The 26,379-nt window shown below is 39.5% G+C and overlaps 1 protein-coding gene across 1 annotated transcript in view; it reads left to right on the top strand.

Annotated features, from left to right (window-relative positions):
- The window catches only part of lamb2 (laminin, beta 2 (laminin S)), a 46,431-nt gene extending 20,708 nt beyond the window's left edge, over positions 1-25,723 (top strand). The window contains exons 8-35 of the mRNA XM_042004647.1: positions 3,679-3,881; positions 4,028-4,148; positions 4,306-4,494; positions 5,950-6,129; positions 7,471-7,583; positions 9,335-9,414; positions 10,781-10,916; positions 11,022-11,180; positions 11,276-11,403; positions 11,485-11,617; positions 11,733-11,925; positions 12,932-13,075; positions 13,402-13,633; positions 14,773-14,942; positions 17,967-18,191; positions 18,283-18,500; positions 19,455-19,551; positions 20,687-20,868; positions 20,982-21,172; positions 21,329-21,513; positions 21,663-21,904; positions 22,174-22,377; positions 22,743-22,887; positions 23,559-23,766; positions 23,852-23,993; positions 24,222-24,398; positions 24,487-24,646; positions 25,090-25,723. Coding sequence (XP_041860581.1) covers positions 3,679-3,881; positions 4,028-4,148; positions 4,306-4,494; positions 5,950-6,129; positions 7,471-7,583; positions 9,335-9,414; positions 10,781-10,916; positions 11,022-11,180; positions 11,276-11,403; positions 11,485-11,617; positions 11,733-11,925; positions 12,932-13,075; positions 13,402-13,633; positions 14,773-14,942; positions 17,967-18,191; positions 18,283-18,500; positions 19,455-19,551; positions 20,687-20,868; positions 20,982-21,172; positions 21,329-21,513; positions 21,663-21,904; positions 22,174-22,377; positions 22,743-22,887; positions 23,559-23,766; positions 23,852-23,993; positions 24,222-24,398; positions 24,487-24,646; positions 25,090-25,226 — 4,694 coding nt within the window. The 3' untranslated portion in view covers positions 25,227-25,723. The remainder of the gene's footprint in view (positions 1-3,678; positions 3,882-4,027; positions 4,149-4,305; positions 4,495-5,949; positions 6,130-7,470; positions 7,584-9,334; positions 9,415-10,780; positions 10,917-11,021; positions 11,181-11,275; positions 11,404-11,484; positions 11,618-11,732; positions 11,926-12,931; positions 13,076-13,401; positions 13,634-14,772; positions 14,943-17,966; positions 18,192-18,282; positions 18,501-19,454; positions 19,552-20,686; positions 20,869-20,981; positions 21,173-21,328; positions 21,514-21,662; positions 21,905-22,173; positions 22,378-22,742; positions 22,888-23,558; positions 23,767-23,851; positions 23,994-24,221; positions 24,399-24,486; positions 24,647-25,089) is intronic.
- The last annotated feature ends 656 nt before the right edge of the window (positions 25,724-26,379 follow it).

The raw sequence follows: 26,379 nt of genomic DNA, 5'->3' as shown, positions 1-26,379 counted from the left end.
TTGATGGTAAAAATCCCCCGATTCTTTCTTTTTAGACATGTTCACATTTGCCACCATAAATCAAACTCAGCACAATCAGCTCTTGTCATCCAGTTGTGAGACATCACGAACTGTAAAAGCCCTTCTCTCTGGGGTGTGAAACATGGCCCTGATAAGATGTGAAAAGCAGCTGTTTCTCTCCCACACAGTCTCGCTGTCCTGGTCGTATGTTTAGCCTGGCAAAACATAAGAACTTTTCCCAGAATCCCTAAATGTTTCCTACACTGCAGCAGAGGCGTCGTGCTTTGTTGTGAAATATCTCAACAGAACTGGTCCACATGACCTCCTCACAGCTGAACAATCCATTTTTTTAAACTCAAATCAATATGCACCTTAGTTCTTAATGGCAGTATTTTTATTTGTTAACAAATGACTTAAATACTAATCATATTAGTAACAGAAATAGATTTTACGTTGCTCATCTGTAACACTCATAAAGCTTTTCTGGGTACAATGCACAGCTTGCCAGGAAGCTTTAATTAGGATCAAAAGGTGCTGAAGAATCATTTTTTGGAGGGTCTTTGAATTAATGAATGAGCAAAACACTAAAAGAGCAAATATCTTTTAGAAAAATGTTGTTTCCTTCTTAAAAAGAATGCCAAAGGATTTTCTGACACCAAAAATCAGTCAGCACTACCAAATTTTAGAGCTTTATATGAAGCTCCACACAAAAAATTAACTCATTGATTTTTTTACTGCTCAGTGGCAAGATTTTCTTACTTTATAATGTCTGGACAGCCAGTAGAGTTTACACTCTAATGAAGCAAACTTCTCAACATGAATAAAAATTTGATAAAAAGCTGTTTCATTGTGAATTAGTGATGAATACTTTATATGACCCCTAAGACTTTCACATCAGAAGAGAAAACATAAAACATTTTTATTTCTTCCTGGCTTAACAGTTTATATCTAGCTTGTCCTCTCTGCACTGTCATGTCTGCATGAATCAGGATCATAAATGTTATAGCTACCTGTTTGATTTAACTAAATACCAGTAGCAGCAAAAAGCACAGTAGTACATCTATTTCTAGATGAGACGGATGACTGTTTTCCAGTTGCCAACAAAATCAATAAAAAACAGTATCTACTGGGATAAGTTCTTGCCTGTCAGGATGAGGTTGTATTATTGCAGATAAAGCAAACTTCGCAAGGTCAGTTTGCAAGATAATAAATCCTCCCATAAAGCATTTCATCTGTGTTATTTAATGCTTTTGCTTCAGGATTTGCTGTTAGTACAGAGGACTCAGTGGAAAACACAGCTATTCAGATGCTTAATTACAAAGGTTCCCTAATAAACATAATTGCAATCATCAAGCTGATTATGCTGGTTAGGAAAATGTAAAAATTACCATATAGTTTTCTGTCTTACTTACTAATGTACAACAATTACTTCAACGTTCTTCTAATCAAAACAAATGTTTCTACAGTCAGATAATGTACTATTCATATGCACTGACTCTGTATGTGCCTGTTAGTTTGTAGGAAACATTAATGGGTGTTCCCTTTAATGTTAAAATGGGAAAATGAGCCCTGGGAAAGCAGAAAGTTCCAGAAATTTCATATCTGTGAAAGAAAAGGTTTGTGTTATTATAAAATTGTGTGCTGACATACACATGATGCATGCTTACTAGTTTCATGTGTGTGCACTGACTGCTTCTAGTAAACAGCTGGACTGTAACAGCAGAAGATGTGACATTTCCTGCTTTTTAATAAGATTAAAAGGGTGTAAAAAGAGATGTCTGCAGAAGGAAACTATCTTTCTTCTTTACCCTCTCCAAATGTGTTTCAATGTGTAAGAATGAGGAAATTTTTTCTTAAATACTCAATCCTGTCCATCATGTTTGGAGATGGTCATGCATCCAAAAACCACAGTGACGTTTTGATTGTTTCTCTTTTTTATGAGTTTAAAAAGGAAAATGAGATGAACTGATGGAGAAGCTGCGTTGTAAGAAAAACATACATGATAGAAACGTACATAGCTCAAACAGCTGGATTTGGTGGGAAAGTTTCTGCTCTGTGAGGGAATTTAAAAAAAAATATTATCTATAGATAATATATATTTCTGTTAAATTGCCCTGTCCAGCATTGTAGGAGGCAGAATGATGGTCTGACTGCTGTGTTGTGCTGAACAAATTTGCTTTGCCAAGGGGAGCTTTATGGGTGTAAGGCTCCTCTTGATAAACTGATTTATATTACTCTTATTTCATTTATTTTGTTTTTACTGAATTTACATAATATTGCTGGGTCTGACTGGAGGGTGCAGTAAAAAAAGAGTAAACAGAAAAAAAAGGAGAGTGAAGAAAAGAAAGGAGATAAAGTTACACCAGACGGAAAGCTATGGCCCTTCAGCTGAACCAGAACCAACTACTACACCTGTACAGAAACACAATAGAGAATATCCTACTATGGCCTTTACAGGAAAACAAACCTGACAATCATCAGGAGCACCTATAAGAGATTAACAAGCTGAAAAAAAAACAAAAACATATGTATCACAGCAAAAACATACACATAAAAAAAACCTAAACAAAAATAGTTTTTAGTATAGCTACATTTACATGGAGCACTTTAATCTGATTGAATGTCCAATCATAATAAAAAAATGTCATGTAAACATATCAGCTGATCCGATCTGCGTCACAGAGGGTTGGTTTAAACCTTTCCACAGTTGGATCAGCAGGAAAAAATAACCATGTATACACTCATTCCAATCAATTTGTGATTTGTCTCTTCGCATTCTTGAACCATGTGGAAGTTACATGCCATAATGAGTTTCAGGGATGACATGTATTGTAGTAGATACAACGTTTTTGTTAGAAACTAAAACAGTTAAGGATTATTGAGCATTTTGACGGTCAAAACATTCAAAATAAAAAAAAAGAAAACATTCTTCCGAACTAGTAGGCATTGCGCATGGTAAAAGCATTACAGTTGTATTAAATCTGTCCATCATGTAAACACAACTAATCGGATCACTTTATCTAGCATCCTTGTAAACATGTCAGCTGGAATCTCCGATCAGACTGATTTCAGTTGGATAGAATTGGAATTGTCCACGTAAACGTAGCTAGTATAATATAATATAATATAATATAATATAATATAATATAATATAATATAATATAATATAATATAATATAATGTGACTGTGCCTTTAGATCATTTCCTATGTGTTTTTTTAACACCTAACATCCTTTTACAGCCTTTTAAAAACCACATTGCCTCCATATTTTTATGGTTTAGTAATCAACAACAAATCATTCTTTTAGTTTGAAGAAGTTAAAATAATCTTTTCTGTTTGTTAGTGGTTAAATTAAATCTAAGTGTAACTTGAAGGTGCAGGGGAGCACTGATGGTAAACTAATTTTGTGTTGTCCCAGATCATTGACTGTAGTTTGTCCCTGATGTTTTGCCATACAACCAGCTCCGTCATGCTCCACAAACTGACTTCCTCTTGTAGGAACGGGGGTGGCCTGAGTTTATAGCAGAGCATCTCTTTTATTTATTCACATTATTCAGTTTTAGCATTTTAGCTTAGCACCCGTCTTGATGTAATCTTTAAAGTGTTGGTGTGAAGCAACCCTGTTTTTGAATGTGTATTTTGACCCCTGCTAATTCTCCATATCTTCTTCTCATCAGACCAGCTAAAGATCACAAACTTGAGAATGAATTTTACCAAACTTCGCACACTGGGAGACAACCTGCTGGATCCCCGAGCTGAAATAAAAGAGAAATATTATTACGCCATATATGAACTTGTTGTACGTGGAAACTGCTTTTGCTATGGTCATGCCTCAGAGTGTGCGCCCATTGAGGGCATCAGGGATGACATAGAAGGAATGGTGAGTGATGAAGACATAAATCCAGAACACAGTATACAGTTTCTGACTCATTTCTAGTAGTTTACTCCTTATTTTAAGAGTTTCTTATTTCTTATACCATGTAGCTTAAATAAACGTCCTCTCTCATCCTTCTTAACCATTTTAAGGTTCACGGCAGGTGTGTGTGTAACCACAACACCAAGGGTTTGAACTGTGAGCAGTGTGATGACTTCTACAATGACCAGCCTTGGAGGCCAGCTAAAGGACGCAACACAAATGCCTGCAAGAGTGAGTCTGCTTAACTTTACCATGAAATAACTTGTATTTAATGTTTACATATGAATGACTGGGGTTACGTGCTACCTTTTTAACACTTGGAGAAACAGAATAATACTATGAGCTACAGTATGACTGGTTTGCCTGATATCAATGACTTCTCTTGTAGAGTGTAACTGTAACAGCCACTCCAACGTGTGTCACTTTGACATGGCGGTGTATTTGGCCACGGGACAAATCAGTGGAGGAGTGTGTGATGACTGTGAGCACAACACAATGGGACAAAACTGTGAGATGTGTAAACCATTCTACTACAAAGACCCCACCCGGGACATAAGGGACCCACGAGTTTGCATTGGTGAGTATGCTTGTAGTAAGTTAGCACCACATTTATTCACATTCAAATTCATTCACATTTATTGATTTGATAAGCACAAAGATTGGAAATAAGAGAAATCCTAACATGTCCTTTACATAATCAAATCAATATTCTGCTTGATAACATGATTTGGGTATTTCCATAATTCATGATTGCTATCAGCCTTTTAGAATTTTAGCAGTTATCCGTCATACGATGACACAAAACTTTATGACTTGGCTGTTTCTTTTCTTTGGGAAATGTTCAGATTTTTAGGCAACCAGCAGATGGTCACCATCTGATTCAAGACTTCCATAGTCAATGCTCCAAACGAGATTATTTAAAATGCATTAGTATGTAGGGCTGGGCGATATGACCAAAATCTCATATCCCGATATAGCTCATTTTATATCCTGATAACGATATACATCACGATATAGAATTTTTTTGTAATTTCAATTAATGAATAGTTTATATAAAATTGCAATGTGGAAATGCAGTGTGAAATGATATACTAAACAAATAAAAGGTATTATGTACTAAATATTTCTTTTATTTAGAACCTTTTTCCCAAGCAAGACATGGTGGTCATGGTAACATCTGCCATTAACATTCAACATGCACGGGTAAAAGCCTGTTGCAGCGTCTGCGCCTGGAGTTTATTATGAGCACTTTCGCCACCGCTCGACGCTGCTTTTGCGGCCTTTGCTCGTTGACTCTCTCTGTATTCTTTGTTGTGATTCTTGCGCAGGTGATAAAATAAGTTTGTAGTGTTGGAGTCCGTTGTTTGGACCGGGAGCCGACATACTTTACAAACAACGGTTGTCTGTTCCACGTCGGTCTTTTTATATCCAAACCACATCCATGCGACAGAAGTTGCCCCTCTTTTAGGTACAAGCTCCTCGGTTTGGGTTGGGTGGTCACCTTGTAATGCATTACCCTGCTCTGAAACGGGTCTGCTACCATCTTCCTCCATGTTTGTTAATGTATTGCAGCGTGCATGGGTATGTCGTAAGGCGAATCTTGGTGTAAAATACTGCAGTAACGCACCTAACCGTGGCGTAAACGATAGAGCCTCATATGAAACGATAGACATTTTCTATCGTCCAGATGATATATATCGTCATATCGCCCAGCCCTATTAGTATGCATGTTCCCTCTTTTGGGAAACTTCTCTGTACACTGGAGGCTCCACGTTTCCATGTCAGACTTGAGCAAATTCCAGAGATTCATGTTAATAGTAAAACTGGGCTATGAGCTCAGACGTGTTCAGGAAAGAGTGGATGTTCTTGTCAGATCACATTTTAGTGGCCTTGTATCTCAGAAATCACATGAATCTATAACACATGCTCATTATAGCCAGAAAGATCTCTTATCTTGTCTTCTCCTGATTTAGCCAAAGAACATTTTTTATCCGTTTTTCTTAAACTTACCCGATAAATGTCTGCCTTACAGCTTGTGATTGTGACCCAGATGGCTCCCAGAATGGGGGGATGTGTGACAGCCATAGTGCCCCTTCACTCGGCATGGCAGCAGGTCAGTGCCGCTGCAAGGCTAACGTTGAGGGCCCTCGCTGTGACAAGTGCAAAACTGGCTTCTTTGGCCTGAGTGCAGACAATCCTCAGGGCTGCCAACGTGAGTATGCTCTCTTAGTTTACACAAGTTCTGAGCTTCCTGTCCTGTTCTTGTATATTTAGTGATGGGTAAAATGCAGAGTCTAATTCCCCAATTGGGATGAGTGAAGAAAGATTGATTGATTATTATGAAATTATTAACAACTCACAAAGAAGCGTGATTAATTTTTTTATGTTAGACACCTTTTCCAGGTTTCACACCTGCAGTGTCCACGGTTTTACAAAACTGTGATCTTTCTTCTGTAGCAGTCCTCTAAATATATCATGCGACAGCTACACTTAGCTATGAAGTCACATCTCATTTTCAAACCTCATCTTGGACTAATTTCCCATAATTACTGAAACGCTGAGACAAAAAAACACAGAGGACAGATAACATTCCAACTTCTGACAAGTCCTGATGAAGAGAATGAAGATGATTTTACTGAGTATAGTTGCTGTAAATATTCTCAAAGTTCAGATCTCAGATAACGTGTTGACGTTAATAAAACCTACAAAGAATACTGGATCCATTTTAAGCTCTAATATGACTCAGAAATTTCTAGAAAAATAGTAGATTCAGTGTGTTCAGAACGGTTTAACTGTTCTCTGTGATGGACTTGAAGTTCTCAACATAACATGAGTGTTTCCATCTTCACCTCTGTGGGAGAGTTAAGAAACCATGGTTTTTGTCAGATTTTCAGGTTAATTAGTAAAATATTTTCCAACATGCTTTTTCTGTCTGCTAGTTGGATGTGCTTACCAGCATGTGCATGCATGAGTCTGTGTGTGGCATCAGGGTGAAAGTCCACCATGTGCAAAACAGAAAGCATGTAAAGAGAAATAACATGCTGTGGTGTAAATAAGTAACATCAAATAGTTTAGTTGTTACCACAAGGACAAAGTATAAACCTGTTCTAGAGGAAATGAAACCTTCAGTGTGTTGGTCACAGACTGCATCTTGCAGTAGATAAATAAAGCCGTTTATAACTAACTTGACGCTCTTGAGTAAGAATACAGTAGAATACAGAGCAGTTCATATTTTGATGTCATTTCATGTTATATGTTTCTGCATGAACACTGAATGGAAGCTGGAGTTTAAATGACTAAATCGCAAATCAAATTGCAATACATGTTATTTTAAACGCGATTAGATTTTTTCCAGAATCCTTCAGGTGCACCAAACAGACAACAAAAGTCATCATACCTCATTGTTTTTATGTGGATTTGGTGACTGAATAGGGAGAGAATACAACATTGAGAAGTCTTAATAAACAATATCACTAATGTAAACGTAGCTGTGATTGTGAAATGATTATTCATGTTGTATTTTTCCACCTCACCCTGCGTGGCTAACCTCAAGCTTGCCAGTGCGACAACAGAGGAACCGTGTCAGGCAGCTCCCAGTGTGACCCGATCAGTGGAGACTGCTTCTGCAAGCGTCTCGTCACAGGACGCAGCTGTGACCAGTGTCTGGTAAGATGTCACAGATAGACTATTTTAAACCTGGCTCTAACAGCGCATTATATTTACTGTACATCATATTTCTTTTGCTCTGCATCTCTGCTGTCCTTACACATTCTCTGCTCTTAAAAAAAACACCCTACCAGTGATGATGTCAGTGAAAAAAATTGTTTCATATATGTGTTTTCTTTCTTTTGCTGGTCTTCTTGCCCATGAATAACACAGTTGATATATTTTTAAACTTAAGTCTCTTTCTTTTTAAGTACCTTGAAAGAGCCATGTGATTGGCAAGTCCCACCAGGAAACAATGGGAATGTTGGTCCACAAATCGTAGTGTCAAAATTCCTGGTTGTGATTTGTGACATGAAATCCTGTATGTTGTTTTCTGTAGGGCAATGTTTACATGGCATGAAGGTAATTGGGATCCATACATATTAAACTGTGTAACATCTGACCATGTTTGAAAATCTGTAAACTACAATTTTGCAATATCTGAACATTTAGATTATTTGTAACCCTAATTCTGTACATTTAATTTCTAATCTTAACAGACTGATGATGAGTTTTCACTATGAGGGTAAAAAGTTGCATGTAGAGGTAGAAAATTGAAAAGACTCTGGTGAACTCTATACAAGAGTACATGAATTAGTTCTTTCTGCAATCCATTTCTTGGAAATGGAAAATGGAAATGGAAATGGACGTGGCAAGATATATGAAGCATAGACAGTTATTGTGGTAACATATTAAAGTGATTTTTTCATGACAGTCAGGTGGTTATAGTTGAGTTAAATAAGAAATGTTTTATACTTTTCACTTGTCTCTTGTCTCAATGTAAATATTTATGTCAATTTAATCACTAAATGAAGCTGCAGCCCACTAAATATTTCTCTTTTTTTCTTGCTGGCCTCCTTTCTTCACTGGTTTCTTTGGTCTGTTAGTCTGTCTCCCTCTCCACCCAGCAGCACAAGCTGGTAGCTGGTGATGAGCTTCCTGTTATATTTCAGCCTCTTGTCCCAAACCTACTTGGCCAGGAATAGTATAGGCAGGAATGCGAGCGCCTACGTGGGTCATGGTCTAAATTTAGCCCAGGGATTTGAGTCTTGTCCGGTTGGTGTGGGTTACAGCAGGCCTAAAATGGTCAGGTCTGGACCTGGTCTGAAAGTGGAAGTGGAGCCCTGTGAAGTCTCATTTTAGAAACAATGATGTTAACAGTCCAAAAAGTATTCTACGGAAGAGTGAAAGCACCTTACTGTAACTGTGGCGAAACCTTTTTTGCATAGAGTGCAGATTAAGTTTTTTTTTCTTTTTTAAGAGAACCGTTTCACTGTGGTGGAACAGTTAATTTACTACCTTGTTGTTGCTCTAAGTTAATCTGAACTGCTCTAAGTAGTAAAAATGCACCTAAGATACAGAACCTCGTGTTACCGTAGACTAATGGATGGTTCAAATTTCTGTGCACAAACTTGAACTAGATTATGTAGTTACAGGGGAAAATGTGAACAGATTCTTACATAAAGTACAGAAACATTAACCCAACCCTGAACTGTTGACTGTCAAAAATGTGAACAGAAGGTAGTAGAATAATGATGGTGTTTTTTTTGTATTCGAGAAGGATATACAGTATGCATGAGTCAGTCAGTCATTAAAAGCAAACTGCAGTTGATGTTCTCCTCAGTCTATAATGGTTTGGAGAGTGATTCAACTGTTTTGCGACTGTGTTTCTCTGTCATTCACCCTGCTCTCTGTCTGTCCCATCATCCTAGCCAGAACACTGGGGACTAAACCACGACCTGAGCGGCTGCAGAGGCTGCGACTGTGATGTTGGAGGAGCGCTCGACAACCAGTGAGTGGCGCTGTAGCTTTAGTCACGAGTCATAAAGTAAATAAAGTCTTGAATAACTTTTGTTCTACAGTTTGGAGACCTGTCACTGATCTTTTCATTACAAAATGCAATATTGAGGACCTGATTTTTATCCCTAATATAGAACTGTCCTTAGAAATAACTGGGTTTTTGTCACAGAGTTGATCAATTAACATTTACTAATTGATTCAATATCTGCTATATGTTTCTGTTCAGTCACCATAGCAAACGGTAGTCTGGCTACTAGGACATTGATCATCCAGCCTTAGAACCCCGATCTAATTTTCAACATATCCCTGTTTGAACATGTGTTAGGCTTGAATTAGCATAGGTTAATAGGAATGGATCAAATATGAATTAGAATGCTTCCTTAAGTCTGTATTTGTCCCATTGTAATCCGGACCAAATTATACACTATATTGCCAAAAGTATTCACTCACCCCATCCAGATATTTGAAATCCGGTGTTCCTATCATCTCTAGGCATTCAGACAGTTTCTACAAACATTTGTGAAAGAATGTGTCGCTCTCAGGAGCTCAGTGAATTCCAGCGTGTTACTGTGGTAGGAGGCCACCTGTGCAACAAGTTCAGTCGTGAAATTTCCTCATTCCTAAATATTCCACAGTCGGTGGTACCATAACAAAGTGGAAGCGATTGGGAACGACAGCAACTCAGCAACAAAGGGGTTGGCCCCGTAAAATGACTGAGCGGGGTCGGTGGATGCTGAGGCGCATAGTGCGCAAAGGTCGGCAGAGTTGATTTCTACAGACTTCCAAACTGCATGTGACCTTCAGATCAGCTCAAGAACAGTGTGAAGAGAGCTTCATGGATTGGGTTTCCACAGCAGAGCAGCTGCATCCAAACTATACATCACCAAAAGCAATGCAAAGCGTTGGATGCAGTGGTGTAGAGAATGCCGCCACTGGACTCTGGATCAGTGTTCTCTGGAGTGATGAATCGCTCTTCACCACCATATTTTTTTTACTTTTATTAGAAATTTAAATTTGGTTTCATTTGGGCTCTGCAGACCAGACTAAATACTTTAGTCACAAGCCTAAGCTGCCGTTGGTATGAGCAGGAGGCAAGAATTCAGTACGCTTTGATCCTTGTAAACTGCCACCATGGATAAATTAAGGTTAAATTGCTGCAAAACTAAACATTCTCTTGGCCTTGGTTGTGTTTTCTGCTTTGTCAAGCATCCTGACATACATCATGAGCATTGTAAATACGTAACCGTCAACATGTTTGTTAAGCCTCTCTTAAGATCACAGAGTAGTTACATGTTTTTTAAAAGTGACTTAATTTAAGTAAATGCAGTGAAATCACCAAGTATTTGTATTTGTCTTAGATGCTCCACGGAGAATGGACAGTGTCGTTGCCGCACTCACATTACAGGACGTCAGTGTACGCAGGTGGAGTTTGGATATTTCTTTATGGCTCTGGATCACTTCCTTTATGAGGCTGAGTTTGCTAAAATGGGACAGGTGAGGCTGTCTGTATTCTCAGCTCTAACTTGTATCAATTTTTATATGGATAAAACATTTTTGGAAGGTATATCAGGTCTGGGTTCAGTGTACATGTATTTTCAGGACTGTACTGTGGAGACCAGGGAGCATCAGCCAGGTCGCCCTGCCACATGGACCGATAAAGGGTTTGCACGAGTCCCTGAGGGTGGAACTCTGGAGTTCCTTGTTAGCAACATACCTTACTCCATGGAATATGATTTGCTTATCCGCTATGAGTCACAGGTATGTACTTTTGTTAATGTTACTTCATGCTGTGTGCTGGTAGTAGACTCTTGTTCACTACTCTCATATAAACCATACACACGGATTCTGCTTAGATGCCTCGGGACTGGGAGGAAGTGCAGATAACAGTGATCCGTCCAGGACCGATTCCTACGAGCAGCCCATGTGGAAACACCATCCCAGATGATGACCGACTCCTTGTCTCTCTGCCAGCTGGAGCCAGGTTTCTGACTCAAGCACACAATCACACACACTGTTACATATCCATGTTCATGCTGATGCAGACTGTGTTTCTTTGCTCCAGGTTTTTTATTCCTCCTCAGCCTGTTTGTCTGGAGAGGGGTGTGACCTACACTATTCGCTTTGAGTTTACACAATATCAAGATGCCAACAATGTCCTCAACGGCGCGGCATACGCTGTCCTTCTTGTGGACTCAGTGAGAGAAATTTCTTCTGACTCTTCAGAAATAAAAATCTAACTTTTGTATAAATTGTGATTTTCATTTCCCCCACATGAATATATCTTTTTTTGTAAAATCCAATTTTCTCCAGATTGCACTGATGCCGCGACACTCTTCGATGGAGATGTTCAACACAGGAGATCCAGCCTCTAACATAAGAAAGCAGACCTACGAGCGGTACCGCTGCCAGGAAGGGGCAAAGAATGTGATCCACCCACAGATGAGTGACACCTGTGCTAAGCTAATTAGCAGCATGTCGGCCATTATAAACGAAGGGGCTCTGCGTGAGTAAAAATGGGCCTATTAAAACACTCCTACATTGTTTCTGTACTGTCATTACAGTGCAGAAAGCCTCATCATCTTACAACAGATTTTTCTTCTCATTTATTTATTTAATGGGCTATATTTTTGTTTTTTGGGAATAAGAAAGTTGTCATTATACTGATCAAAAGTTTGGCACATACTACAAATAATCTGGAAGTTTACTAACTGTGGTTCATTCTGCAGACAGCGAATGTACAGCCTTGTGTGATTTCAGTGTTCATTATGTTGTTAGAGAGCAACAGGAGTTAGTAAGATGTCAGCCACTTATTTAAGAATAAATCTACACGTCAAACAAAAACACTCACAACGCAAAAAGTAAACAGGAAAGCTGAAAGAAGTTCATCAGGATAGAGCAGTAATTATAGGAACATTTACACAATAACAGATAATCTGGTTCTGCTTTTAAATATAATCAATAAATAGTTGCTTCTCAATCAGTTTGTTATAAATTGTAACCAGATGGAACGGTTTTTATCTTTCACTTTTTGCTAACAAGAAGCCCTGCAGACGCAGATGTAACCTGGTGTACATCAGTATACAGATTTTCAGGATCCACTGGGAAATCAGTCCCAGTCTGCCATGAGTCACTTTGTGATTAGATAGTTTGCTTAATCTCTGCCAAAAACAACACATTTCTGGAGAAAAACCAGATGGAGAAAAACATGCCTTCCTCCTCCGTGCCTTCATGTTTTCAGTGGAAGACAACCCCAGCAGCACAGTGGATCCTCCCAGATTGCTGATTGTTGTAAAAATGACAGACAGAATACTTTACTAGATTGATGATTACCATGTTTATGAAATGCTCCATATGGATGAGTTCAGCTATTTAGATTGATATATAACACAACAGTCATTTATTTTCAGCTATCAGCTTTTAATTAGTTCCTCCTAACTTATTATGCTCACTGACAGTGTTCATCTGTGAGGGTTCACTGACTTTCCGACTTTATTCTCTCTGTCCTCCAGCTTGTAACTGTGACCCTCAGGAGTCCATCACCTCCATATGTGATGTCCGTGGGGGCCAGTGTAACTGCAGGCCCAACGTGATTGGCCGACGCTGTGACCAGTGTGGACCAGGAACTTATGGTTTCGGACCCTCAGGCTGTATATGTATGAAACTCATCTTCCCTCAGAGCCACTCCATCCTTTTCATCCTAAACATTTCTTGAAGCACACCAATGAATTCTTAACTTACCAGCTTTGCTAAAATATCACTCACTGTAGAAGCTGATAAACAGTTTCCACTAGAGGACACATTTGCACAACAGCACATGTACACCATGCTGGTGCCCTCTACTGTCTTTTAGTCCACATTTCCAAATCCAAATTTAATGAGACTTTTTTCTTTTAACCATTAACTCCTCTTTAATGTCCTCCCTTTACCATCTACATCCTTGCTACACTTCGCTGCTCGTCTTTGCCCTCCCTCTGTCCAGCCTGTGGTTGCAGCTTAGAAGGGTCAGTGACTCGACTTTGTGACAAGTTTACTGGTCAATGCCAGTGCCGTCCTGGAGCGTTTGGTCAGCGGTGTGATGGATGTCAGGGGGGTCACTGGGGCTTCCCCAGCTGCCGTCCCTGCCAGTGTAACGGACACGCAGACCACTGCGACCAGAGGACCGGAGCTTGCATCAGCTGCAGGGACAACACTGGAGGAGACAAGTGTGAAAGGTGATGTTCCAATAATAGTTGTTTTTAAAGGAGCTGTATGCTCTCAAAGACATCTGGGCATATAAAGGGAAGAAATGTGGAATAAAAACAAATATTCTTAAAACACTTCTAATCAGAGAAACTGCACAAAGCCCAAGAGCTACATCTCAGACTCTACAAGCTTCAGTTAGCACGATAAATGGTAAAGTTAGAAAAAGACTGAACAAGTATGACTTCTTTGGAAGTTGCAGGAGAAAGCCTTAACTTGATTGAAATGATGTGGCAGGGCCTTAACTTTTAGAAAAGGCCTTTTTTAACCATGAGCAGAGTAAGTCTTAGAGGCTGAACCTCTTGATCTTTATGTCTTGATCTCTTGATCTTTATGTCACAAATTTGCTATGAAGCGCCTCTTGTCTGTCCAGAACGTTTTTCAAAAAGTTAATTTCTTTTTATCTAATTAATTAATTTAATTTACTTTTACTTATTATTTATGTATTTTTATATGATTTATATTTATTTCTTTGTTGTTCATTTATTTAATATTTAATTGCTTTTAATTTCATTCCAGACTTTTTCCTGTTTTTATTTTTTTTTATCTAATTCTAAATAGGTTTAGAGAGCTGTTCCTAAACAAATGTGTAGAAACCTTAATAAACTGATGCAACACCGTGGGCCAAAATTCCTTTACTGTGGAAGAAACAGAAAATGATTACCTCTTGCTGTTGCTCCTAAATGTGATTCTGCAACAACAGAAACAATAATAATGGATTAGATTTTTAAACCTCTTATATAGTGCTTTTCATGGCACCCACAGCGCTGTATATTGAACCCATTATTCATTCACTTCACATTCATACCTGGTGATGGAAAGCTACATGTTTAGCCACTGACAGAAACATGGCAGCCAACCCACGCCTACCACCTCCTCGACCACCACCAAACATTCATACACATTCATATACCAGTGATGCCAACACTGGAGGCAAGGAGGGTCCAAGGGCACAACGACAGATTGACTAGGGGGAAAATTTACTGTTTAGAAATTTACTGTTAGTTTGATTTCAGGTCAGGTCTGTTGAATAAAAAAAAATTTCTTAATCTTTACTTTTTAATGGTTCAGTAACTGTAAAGTTACATTAACTTCTTTGTCATTTCTGTAGGTGTGCCAACGGTTATTACGGTAACCCAATTCTGGGTGTGGCATCGGGTGGACAGTGCCGTCCGTGCCCCTGTCCAGATGGACCCAACAGTGGACGCCACTTTGCTGCAACTTGTTACCAGGACAACCGTAACCTACAGATTATCTGCAACTGTAACCAGGGTTACACAGGTAAACATAAGATAGCATACTCTGACTCTGTGTCAGTATTGTTATTCAGTCATTGCTCATTGATCCTCTGTAGATGAAACTCAGGATATAAATGACACATACCAGCTCAAAAATGTAAATACACAAACTCAAATTCAAAGCTGAAAGATTTTAAATTTCTTAACTTGTGCCTGAAGTCGATGATGTGTCTGTGGTAAAATGGTACAATAACAGAAAAGGCCAAGGAGCTTCATAAAGATCTGAGAAGATCTTCATAAAAATATTATAGTTCAATTTCAACAATTATGCATAATTTCTCAATGAACTGAAACTGTTCAGAAAGCCTGGTTTAGATGGTGAAAAATAACACAGGAACCAGAAAGGTTCAGGTCTGCATGACCTGGTGGAGCATCGGTAGCAAAGTTTTGCATCAACATGTAGAGGTTCTGTCATCCTGCTTGAGAGTTGACACCTTCTAGACAAAAGTTTTTAGCTGACTAAAAGGACATGAATGAATCCTCTGAAAAAGATGGTCAGATCTAGTTGTTCTTACTAAACTACCACAGACATGTTTGGAAGAGTGAACGTCAACCCATAGAAACAATGAACCAAATTTTAACTGTGCAATAGCATCTGGGACTGTTTTGCTGCCACTGGATTTGAGAGTCTGTACTGAGCTGAATAGAAGAGTGAAAAATTGCATGAGCTCCAACTGTCATGAAACGTGGACACAGCTGGGTGTTCCTACAGGACAGTGACCTCTAAACTTATATCAAAGCAGGATAAAGCAGATGGAAAAAACTCTAAAATAAGTCCCTCAAAGTCAGGACCCTTTCAAGAAATCAATAAATTTAAATGAAATTTACGAGTTTTCCAAAGAGGTGTCTTTAAATATTCAACTAAATAATGCTGGAAGCTTTTTGATGGCTCACCCCACTCTGAAAACTATCTTGCTATGGAAATTTTAACCAAAGATTAAGTAAACTGTATTTACATTTTTAAGCCTGTTTTATTTATTAATTTTTTTTTATTGAAAGTCAAAAGTTGTCTGTCTTAGAAAGAGTTGTTAAAAAAAGGAGAAAACATCTCATTTTGTCATTCAAGTCTGGCATGATTGTATGTACACTTTTGGTCAAACATTTATCTTTAATAATTCACCCAATGTGCCAAAAGTCGAATGAGGTCAGAATAATGTTTCTCTGTGGGTGACCGGTGAATGGTAACATGTGTCATTTCCTCCCTCCCTGTACTACTGGCACAGGGATTGTTAAGCGCTCCGGGGCGACCATTTTTAAGCGTGAGTAATGATGGTTGACACCCTTCCCATCCTTCCTCTCCCCTTTTTTTTTAATGTCCACCTGCCATGTGATCCTCTCCACCAGTCCTGCCCATGCATGGTGTCAACAGTGCTGTGCCACGGTGCACTCCTGTGTGAGACCTGGCTCAAAGCATGTCAAATCCTTTCAGTCTTTTCTTTGTATGTGTTGTGTATGGCACTACAGGCCAGAGAAGTATGTCTGGAGTCACAGTGTTATGAATCAAAAACTAAATTTGAACCCTTTCTGTGTAGAACAAGGACCTGAGCCAGAAATATTCAAAGTACAAAGGAAGAGTAATATTCAGGAGTCTTCTCCTGGGTCAGGTTTCTGTTAGGAGCACAGTATGTGTAACTGCTTAGGTATGAATGAATGATGCTAGTAGCTGTTAATAAGTAATGAAATGTAAAACCTTCATGAAAAACTTGCAGTGATGCCGCTTTGTAGACTATTTAAATACATTTAGTTTAACTTTTTTTCTTTTTTCAAATTAACTTTTTAAATTACACCCAATGATTATGCAATAGAGCATTAGTACTATCATAAATTTACACAGATAGGAGATCTGAAAAGTTTAAAGAAAATGTAGTAGATTTCCATTAACATTTGACACGCTTTTCCATATATCTTCCCTCTATACCCCTCTTTTGCTTTCATGTCCGCCAATAAACTTTCTTTTAAATCTTTCTCTAGCGTTTATGCAGCCAGCATAGCCCTACTCTTTACCTACTCCAACATTTTCCGTCTCTCTTTCATCAATAAAAGACTTTTCCAGTTCCTGCTTAACTTAGATATGTCAGGTATTTCTTTGGAGCCCAGATTAAAAAACAAAGTGAAGGTCAATTAACATGAAGACTCAAATGGGTCACTGGTGAGAGAATGCAGTCACCTGTAATGTTGTATCTGTATAGTTTCATATATATAGATGAAACTAAACAAAATACAAAGGACAGTGTGGGATAGAGTTGTGGTGCAAAGTGGGAAGTTTTTATGGTGTTGACATTGTTTTCTATAGAGCTTTTTGGACCCCATTGAGACAACATATTGAAATCACATAACTACAACAAATGGCTGATATTGTTTGAATGTTTGGATCCAATATGTGTGTAGTCAGTAAGCACAGTAATCTTAAGAAGGTTGTGGTAACAAAGACACTTGACTAATGAAAACTGGTTAACCAAACCCCACTGAGTGACTAGTAACAAAACTGATTCAAGTAACATACTATGTTAATAAAATCATGCCAAGTGCTAGATTAACATGTTTCTGTCAGTAGATGTAACCTCAGAGCATTTCTGGTCTCAGTCTAAAGAGGTTAAACCCAGTTGTATCAAACCTTATTATTTTGTTTAAACAAAGATTATGTCTCTCTGTTGCCAGATGAAGGCTTTCTTACACTCTAATCCTAGGTTGAACAATCCTCTATAGCAGTGGTGCTCAACTGGTCAAGAATTGAGACCCACCATCAAAGATTGTTCCGTTTAAACCTCAGATACATGCACAAACAAAAAAAAGTAACAATCACTTCAACCTGAGGTCTTGCCCAAGTAAAGGCCCACAACCCAATAAAAACAGTTGAGAATCACTGCTTTATAGAGCTTCAAATTCTCATTGCAAAATTATTTAATGAAAATTGTTTTTGTCCCATGTTTGTGTTATGGTCATATCTCTTTTTTTCCACTCTGATTTGCACAGAAGTTTTACTCTTTTCTATTTTTTTCCAACCCAGGTGCCCGGTGTGAAGATTGTGCCCCAGGTTACTATGGCAACCCCTCCCAGCCAGGAGGGCGCTGCCAGCCTTGCCAGTGCAACAACAACATCGACATGTCTGACATGGATGCTTGCAACAGGCAGACTGGAGAGTGCAGGAAATGCCTTTACAACACTGAGGGCCCGAGCTGTGGCATCTGCAAGAGTGGCTATTTTGGGGATGCTTCCAGACGCAACTGCAGAAGTGAGTAAGATGTTCGCCTGATCAGGTCTGCTCAAATAAAAGTGCAGTTTTGGAAAATCATCACGTTTTGATGCTTGGTTTCCTGTTTCAGAGTGTACATGTAACTTCCTGGGCACTGATCGCAGCCAGTGCATGGAGCGCGATGACTGCGTGTGCCAGCGTGCGACAGGCCAGTGCCAGTGTCTGCCAAATGTTGTAGGTCTGACCTGTGACCACTGTGCCCCCAACCACTGGAACCTGGCCAGTGGACGGGGCTGTGAACCATGCAACTGTGATCCCAACAACTCTGTAACATCTTCATGTAATGAGGTATGGTCCTATCTATCTATCTGTCTGTCTGTCTGTCTGTCTGTCTGTCTGTCTGTCTGTCTGTCTGTCTGTCTGTCTGTCTGCCTGTCTGTCTGTCCGTCCGTTCGTCTCTCACCTCGGCCACATTCACTGGCTCGTCCGGGGGGATCCCGAGGCGTTCTCAGGCCACCCGAAAAATGTACTCCATCCAGTGTGTCCTGAGTCTTCTCTGGGGCCTCCTCCCGGTAGGATGTGCCCGAACCACCTCATCTGGCTCCTCCTCTCAATCTGTAGAAGCAGTAACTCTACTCTTAGCCCCTCCCAGATCACCAAGGTTCTCACCCTGTCTCTGAGTGAGAGACCGCCGGCCATCCTGCGGAGAAAACTCATTTCGGCTGATTGTATTCACAGTCTCGTTCTTTCGGTCACTACCCACAGCTCATGGCCATAGGTGAAGGTAGGAATGTAGATTGACCAGTAAATCAAGAGCTTTGCCTTTTGGCTCAGCTCCTTCTTCGCCATGACAGGCCGATGCAGAGTCCGTATCACTGCAGACGTGACACCAATCCGCCTGTCGATCTCCAGCTCCATCCTTCCCTCACTCGTGAACAAGACCCTGAGATACTTGAACTCCTCCACTTGGGGCAGGACCTCATTCCTGACCCAGAAAAAGTACTCCACCAGTGTTTACTGGAGTTACAAAGAAACGGGTCAGGCAACTCAAAGGGAATTTATATCATAGGCAAGGCACAGGAACCGGCTGAATTACCACAACTGAAGTCAGACAATCTGGCAAGGTCTGGTTGCTCCTGCCGGTCCTTAAAAAGCCTTAATGAGGGTTAATGAGGAACAGGTGTGTCAAGAGCTGATCAGACTCAGGAATTTGTTGCGCAGAGTTTACAGTGCGAGTACTGTATGTTCACAATACACAACAGAAAACAGTGAATTTCTGTTTCTTTACCTCCTGTCATGCAGTTCACCGGACAGTGTCAGTGTCGAGATGGCTTTGGAGGAAAGACCTGCAGAGACTGTCAGGAAAACTACTGGGGAGACCCCAGGACTCTGTGCAGAGGTTAGAAACATGCAAACTTTTCAGCCAGCACTAAATATTTCAAAATGAAATACTTCACTTCCACAACTAACTAAATGGTGAATTCAGTTTAGCAAAGCGGTCAGCTGTGTTTATCGTCTGCCACTTGGCTTGTGGTAATTTGAGAGGTTGCTAATTACTGTAGTATAGCAATTAAATATTCACAGACATAATGGCGATCTCCAAACTACAGCTTCACTAATTCAGTGCTCCCTATGTTATTTAACATATATTCCAGTGTGTGTCATTATTGTGGGTAATCAGAAACAGTTGAGTATCTTTTGCAATGTTAGCCTGTAAGCAGTGAGTGGTGTTCAATAAGGCTACAGGAAACACAAAATGGATGTTGGATATTACATTAACTGATGCAATTAAGAATACAGTGATTAAGAACGTTAGCTTCAGCTTAACTAGCTGAAAAAACATTAAACCTTTAATATCGTATGTATAATATTTGATACACACAATTTCTGAGACCTTTTTGGTAAAACTTTGCTCAAAACCCCGTACACCAGGGGTGTCCAGCTCCAGTCCTCGAGGGCCACAATCCTGTAGGTTTTAGATGTGTCCCTGCTCCAAAACCACCTGACTTAAATTAATGAGTCATTGTGCAAAACTTAATGGGCTGTTGGATCCATTTCATTTGAGTCAGGTGTGTTTAAGTAGTAAACATTAAAACCTGCAGGTCAGCGGCACTCGAGGACCAACTTTGGACACCCCTGCTGTACACAATCTGAGAAGAGTCTTCTGCTCCCTGGTGGATATCTTTTGCACTACAATAATTTTGACATATTACACGGTTATAAACTGTAAATATACAAAAAATATTATTGCTAATTATTTTTTTGCATTTTGTTTAAGGACCAAATAAAGACTTAAGATTAAAACAATTTTAATTTTCTCCCCATTTTTTCATGTTTTGGACTTTAAAGGTTTAAGTGATCTAATTGTCTGCTAATCAGACAAATAGATCACTTAATAAGTCATGTTACTGCTTGAACACACACAAACATACACACACACACCAAAAAACACTGAAAATAAGATTTTTCATTTTTAACATAAACTGACTCTCTTCCTTCCATATACACTGTCTTCTTCTCTACTCATCCACCAGCTTGTGACTGTGACTGGCGTGGGATAGCGACCTCTCAGTGCAACCGTGTGACCGGCCACTGCGTTTGCCAGCAGGGGGTGTCCGGTGTTCGCTGTGACCAGTGTGCTAGAGGTTTCTCTGGCCAGTTTCCCAACTGCCAGCCCTGCCACCAGTGCTTTGGGGACTGGGATCGCATTGTGCAGGTGCATTTTTGATGCAACTGAAGGGGTCTCTGCTCTATCAGCCAATACCAAATGAACTGAATGAGTAGGAGTCAAGTATGAACTTTCCTTTCAAAATTTGATCTCATTACCAGGACTTGGCAGTGCGCACCAAGGCCCTTGCAGAGCGTGCTCATGAACTTCAGACAACTGGGCTCACTGGGCCCTATGAGAAATTCTTCAAAGACCTGGAGGAGAAACTGTCTAAAGCTCAGGCCATTGTCAATGCCCGCAACGCCACTGCTGCTGCTGTCTCCACCTTAATGGAGCTTATTGAAGATCTTAGGTATAGTTGTTTGATTACACTACATTTCAGTATGAATGGAGTTTTAAAATTATTTACATCCACAGTATTTTATCTTTCTAAAAATTTTGTTTACTATTAAATCTGCTTTCTGAGGAAGATGTTTACCCCATCCCACATTGTTATACTATTCCATAGGGCACAGATTAGTGAGACAACTGATACACTAAACCGTCTGGAAGGAGACTTAACAATAGTCCAGGACAGCAACTCTGAAGCAAGCAAGGAGCTGAGTGCTCTGGAGAGAGAAGCTAAGGAGCTGAACCTCACTTCAGAGCAGCTACACCACCAACTGGATATCCTCAAAAACTCCAACTTCCTTGGTGAGACGAAGGGGGAGGTTCATTTCTTTCACTCTCATTTCCCCCGTGTTCATTCTATATCCAACTCCAAAATCCAGAGCATTTACAAACATATTCCAGCATCATGTTTTTGAATTTGAAGCTTGACAGCTACAAATGATTTCTTCCAGGGGCGTACGACAGCATCCGCAGCTCATACAACAGGTCTCGCGATGCAGAACGACGCGCTAATGAATCTACCACCACAAAGCCCAGCACAGTCAGCCAGTCTGCAGACATGCGGCGCCGTACCGAGCGCCTCATCACTGCAAAGAAGGACGACTTCAACCGTAAAAATGCTGCAAACAAACGTGCACTAGGAGACCTCAATGTTAAAGCACAAGGTCTGGACTTGAAGAAGCTCAATGAGAAGGTCTGTTTTCCTTCTTTATTCTTTGTAAAAACTCTTAGCCTGAGGAAATTTATTTATGTAACTGCACAACCAAAGAAAGCAAAATAGGTTTTGAGATATTTTTATGCTTTTTTTATGCTGGATTATCATACATAAAACTTGAAGTTACAGTTTATCCTTTTCCCAGATATGTTTGCTCTTAAAATGTATTTGCTGTCTTTTGATTTGGCCTATAACTTCTACACATAAACTTAATCATTGTGATGATATATGTACACTTGTACCAACAGGTCTGTGGTGCCCCTGGTGATGCTCCCTGTGGAGAGAGCCCATGTGGAGGAGCAGGTTGCCGTGACGATGAAGGGAACCGTCACTGTGGAGGCCTGAACTGCAACGGTGCTGTAGCAGTAGCTGACAATGCTCTGGAGAGAGCCAAACATGCAGAGAAGGAGCTAAATAAAGCTATGGTGGAGATACAGGGACTCTTTAACAAGGTATGAAGCTGTATGACGTCTGTAGATAAAGTACATGTGATGACATAGGTGATTTCTAGCACATTGATTTGTAGATTTTTATATTCTGATGTTATTTACATTTTACCCTTTACTCTAACCTGACATAAAAATGAAGCAGCAAATCACTAAACTGATTTAAGTGTCAGTCACAGCCATTCTTGATTTACATAGTTTTACACCTATTTAAATATTTATTGGAAAATTTCAGATGTAGTAACCAAGAGGCAAAACAATTCCTTCCAATCAACAGCTTTTAGGAAGAACTTCAATCTTTGAATAAACTGAGATTAAAGTTGTTGTATCTAACAGTTTGTGACCGTTTTTATTTATTTATTTTTTTGCAGGTGGCAGAAGCTAAGACTAAAGCAGAGGAGGCAAAGGGTAAAGCCCAGGCTGCAATGGAGAAAGCCACCACCACCAAGAAGAAAGTGGAACGCTCTAACAATGACCTGAGAGACCTCATCAAGCAGATCAGGGACTTCCTCACTCGTGAGTCCTGAACAAGATGAGCTTCTATACATTTGTGAATCAAATATAGTAATAATAGTAATAATAATTGGGCGTTTCCCGTCCTTGGTCGGGAAGGGGCAAAATCGGGACAAAAACAGTCCGATAATCTTTATGAGTGTACCCAGCTTTACCTTGGGGTCATGATTCAGTCAAAAAAGAAGTTGTTCAAGTTGAGTTGGAAACAAATGTAGAGAAGAACACAACCGAAGTGGACATCTATAAAATAAAAACGGAGACAGCTCTTCTTCAGAAATTGGTTGAACCTCTGGGAATATCTGGGATATCATATCATATCTGGGAAGATGCTGGCCAGTCATGCAGGTTTATCATTTGCCGGCTAAGTTCAGAAACAGCTGATGGTTCACATCATGTTAATGTTTGTTTGCACAGATGTGATTCAACTGTTTCCATTCTCCCAGATGTGCATCCAGTCTTTCTCCATACAGAGAAAAAAAAAACACATCAAACTGTATAAACTTTTAGTGAAAGTTTTTATTTTTATTTTCATAATCTGTTCACATATTCTTAATGCAAATAAAATAAAATAAAAAATCCATAGAAACTTGATAGTAGATTCCATGCTGGCTCATAGTCGTTGTTTCATCTTTTGTCTTGTGCTAACTCACTTCTTGATTGTGTCTTTGTCACAGAAGAGGGAGCAGACCCAGACAGTATTGAGGCGGTAGCAAACCATGTGCTGCAACTCTCCATCCCTGCATCACCCCTTCAGATCAGACATCTTGCTGATGAAATCAAGGAACGAGTCCGTAGCCTTTCAAATGTGGATGCCATATTGCAGCAGACACAGGAAGATGTACGCATGGCAGAGCAACTGCTGCTGGACGCCAAGAGGGCAAGGTATTCAAAACAGAGATAATAAAACAAATGCCCAAATATCTGTGGTTCTACTTAATGTCTTTAACATTTCGTTGTTGCTGTTCAGGCATCGGGCTGAGGGGGTGAAGACCACAGCAGAGACAGTGAAACAAGCCTTGGTGGATGCCAAGTCTGCGCAGACTTCAGCAGAGAAGGCCATAGCCAAAGCCAGAGCTGACATTGGGGAGACTGAGAATCGGCTGGCAGAGGTTACCAACCAATATGATAAGCTCATGTTTTGTTGTGTTATGAGCCACGGTTGAGGTTAACTCAGCATTACGTTGGATTTTAATTGATTTGTTGTCAGCTAAACTGTTCAGCCATGATGGCTCTAAAATAAACAGCATCTGCATTTTGAATTTGAAAGACCTGCAATATATATAAAAACCTTATGTGTGAATGTACTGGATCAGTTTGCGTGCTCATCCTCTCTACAGATTGAGTCAGAGACGTCTAACAGTGAGAAAGACCTGAATGACGCCATGAACCGCCTTGGGACACTGGGAAATGAGATCAACATCCTAAAGACCAAACGCGCCAGCAACAGCATGGCAGTGGTCCGAGCCGAAGAGACGGCCACCATGGCACGAGACAAGGCAAATGAAGCCAAGCAGGTGTGTGTCTGTGGTTGTGTGTGTGTCCTGCTTAACTTCATTAAAAGCAGAAATATTATAGAAAACATTTCTCTGATCTGTTGCTCAGATTCTAGATGGCCAGCTGACAGATAAATACAATGAAGTCCAGCAGCGGGTCAACACCAAAGCCAAAGCTGTGCAGGACGCCAAGAAAAAAGCAGAAAGTCTTAGAGACGAAGCAAAGGAACTGCTGAAAGATGCAAAAAACAAGCTACAGAGACTAGCAGGTATTAATATCTGTGTGTTTGCATCTCTCTCTTTGCATAGATCATTTAATTATATTTGTATGTTTTGAGGAAGAAAAGAGGCAGATTTGTCATGTGTAGTTTAAAATAAAATGCACAATGTAATGAAATTTTATGGACAAGAAGAACCAATTTTTTTTATTAACAATGCTAAAAAAAGAACAATTAATGCAAAATATAAAACAGAAGCAAGGCCAAAAGATAAAAAATAAAATTATGTTCATCTATACTGACTAAAACTCTGAATAGAACACAATCTAAAAAGAAATATTTAACAAAAGAAAATAGAAAACGATAAGTGACATAATGAAAAGAAGCAGTTAGAAAACTTGTCACTGTGTTCCCTTAGTGTGCATAAAAAACATTAGCAGCATTTGGTGATTATCCCAAAGTATGTAATCGTTCCTGACAATCAATTCCCACAGAACTGGAGAAGAACTATGAGGAGAACCAAAGGAAGCTGGAGGGGAAAGCTCGGCAGCTAGACGGCTTGGAGGACAAGATGAGAGACATCCTCAATGATATAAACAAACAGATCCAGATCTACAATACGTGCCAGTAACTCACCTTCAGTTCAAAAGAAAAGGTGTCCCTCGCTCACTCTGCACCTAGATACAGCAACCTGACTTTAAAGAGAAAATGAGATGTGCATATAATGTGCCCAAACTCCATTTTAGTGTTTGTCAACGGTTGGTATCAGCGTGAGTTTTAAGCAAAGGTATGACTGAACATGTAAAGTTTGATAGCACATATTTGACTTTAAATGTAACTTGTGCACATTATTTTTCCTTTTGTTCTGCCATAAAATCTTAAATGTATGAGTTGAAAGAAATGATGATGCAGCTGGGAGAAAATATTGCTTTATAATGCTCTGAACATATTTTTTTTGCATTATTTGCATTTTTTAAAACATTTTTTTAGTGTGAGAACACAAAAACCTGTCAGTCCGGTTGTTGCTTTTGGTAATTGCTTTTTATGTATGAGGACACATTGAGTCAGTTTGAATTACTTTCTCTTTCACTTGTTGAAGCAGAAAACACAAACTTGTAAGTTCTAGGAGCAAAAAAAAGTACCACAATTGAGCAGGTGGTGTGCAATTTAATTTCGAAATACTGAGAGAAGGGCACGTCCGACCCAACACACTGATCCAAAGATGAATAAGATGGCAAGATTCATGTGGATTTTAAGTTTAGGATTGTCAAAAAAAAGGAAAAAAAGTCACACATAATGTGGTTATAATTGTAGTTATGGTCTTGTTTGTATTACAAATACACACCTTTTTTATTTTTATGTGGAAAATTAAACTGACAAGGTAAGCAGAGGGAATACATCAGACTGACAAAAATAACAGTCTGAACGCTTTCTGTTCTTTCAATATGAGGTTTTAGGATGTTTTGCTGCTTGGGAAGAAGGACTTTATTAAACCAGTTTGTTCTTTTTTACAGTAGCCCAGAAAGACGAACAACACATTGGCTGTAAAGAAGCCTTTCAGGTGTCTTCTTTTTTCAGCTGCTGTAACTTCTGTGCTGGAAGTGGAGGGTCAGGCTCATCCTCATCCTCCTGGCTTCTTTAGGAGACTGTTAGCTTAACTAATCATGAAGACTGGAAATGCAGCTAATAAAATTAAGTTTTATGAATGTTAAACCCAGGCTTTGCTTCACAAATTCTAAATTTGTTTTTTGTTTTTTATTTCCTGTATTATGATGGATCATGTT

This window comes from Melanotaenia boesemani, chromosome 13, assembly GCF_017639745.1.
Source record: "Melanotaenia boesemani isolate fMelBoe1 chromosome 13, fMelBoe1.pri, whole genome shotgun sequence".
NCBI classification, from domain to species: Eukaryota; Metazoa; Chordata; class Actinopteri; order Atheriniformes; family Melanotaeniidae; genus Melanotaenia; species Melanotaenia boesemani.
The sequence above is the reverse complement of the archived record's forward strand: the minus strand, read 5'-3'. Positions and strand labels throughout refer to the sequence as shown.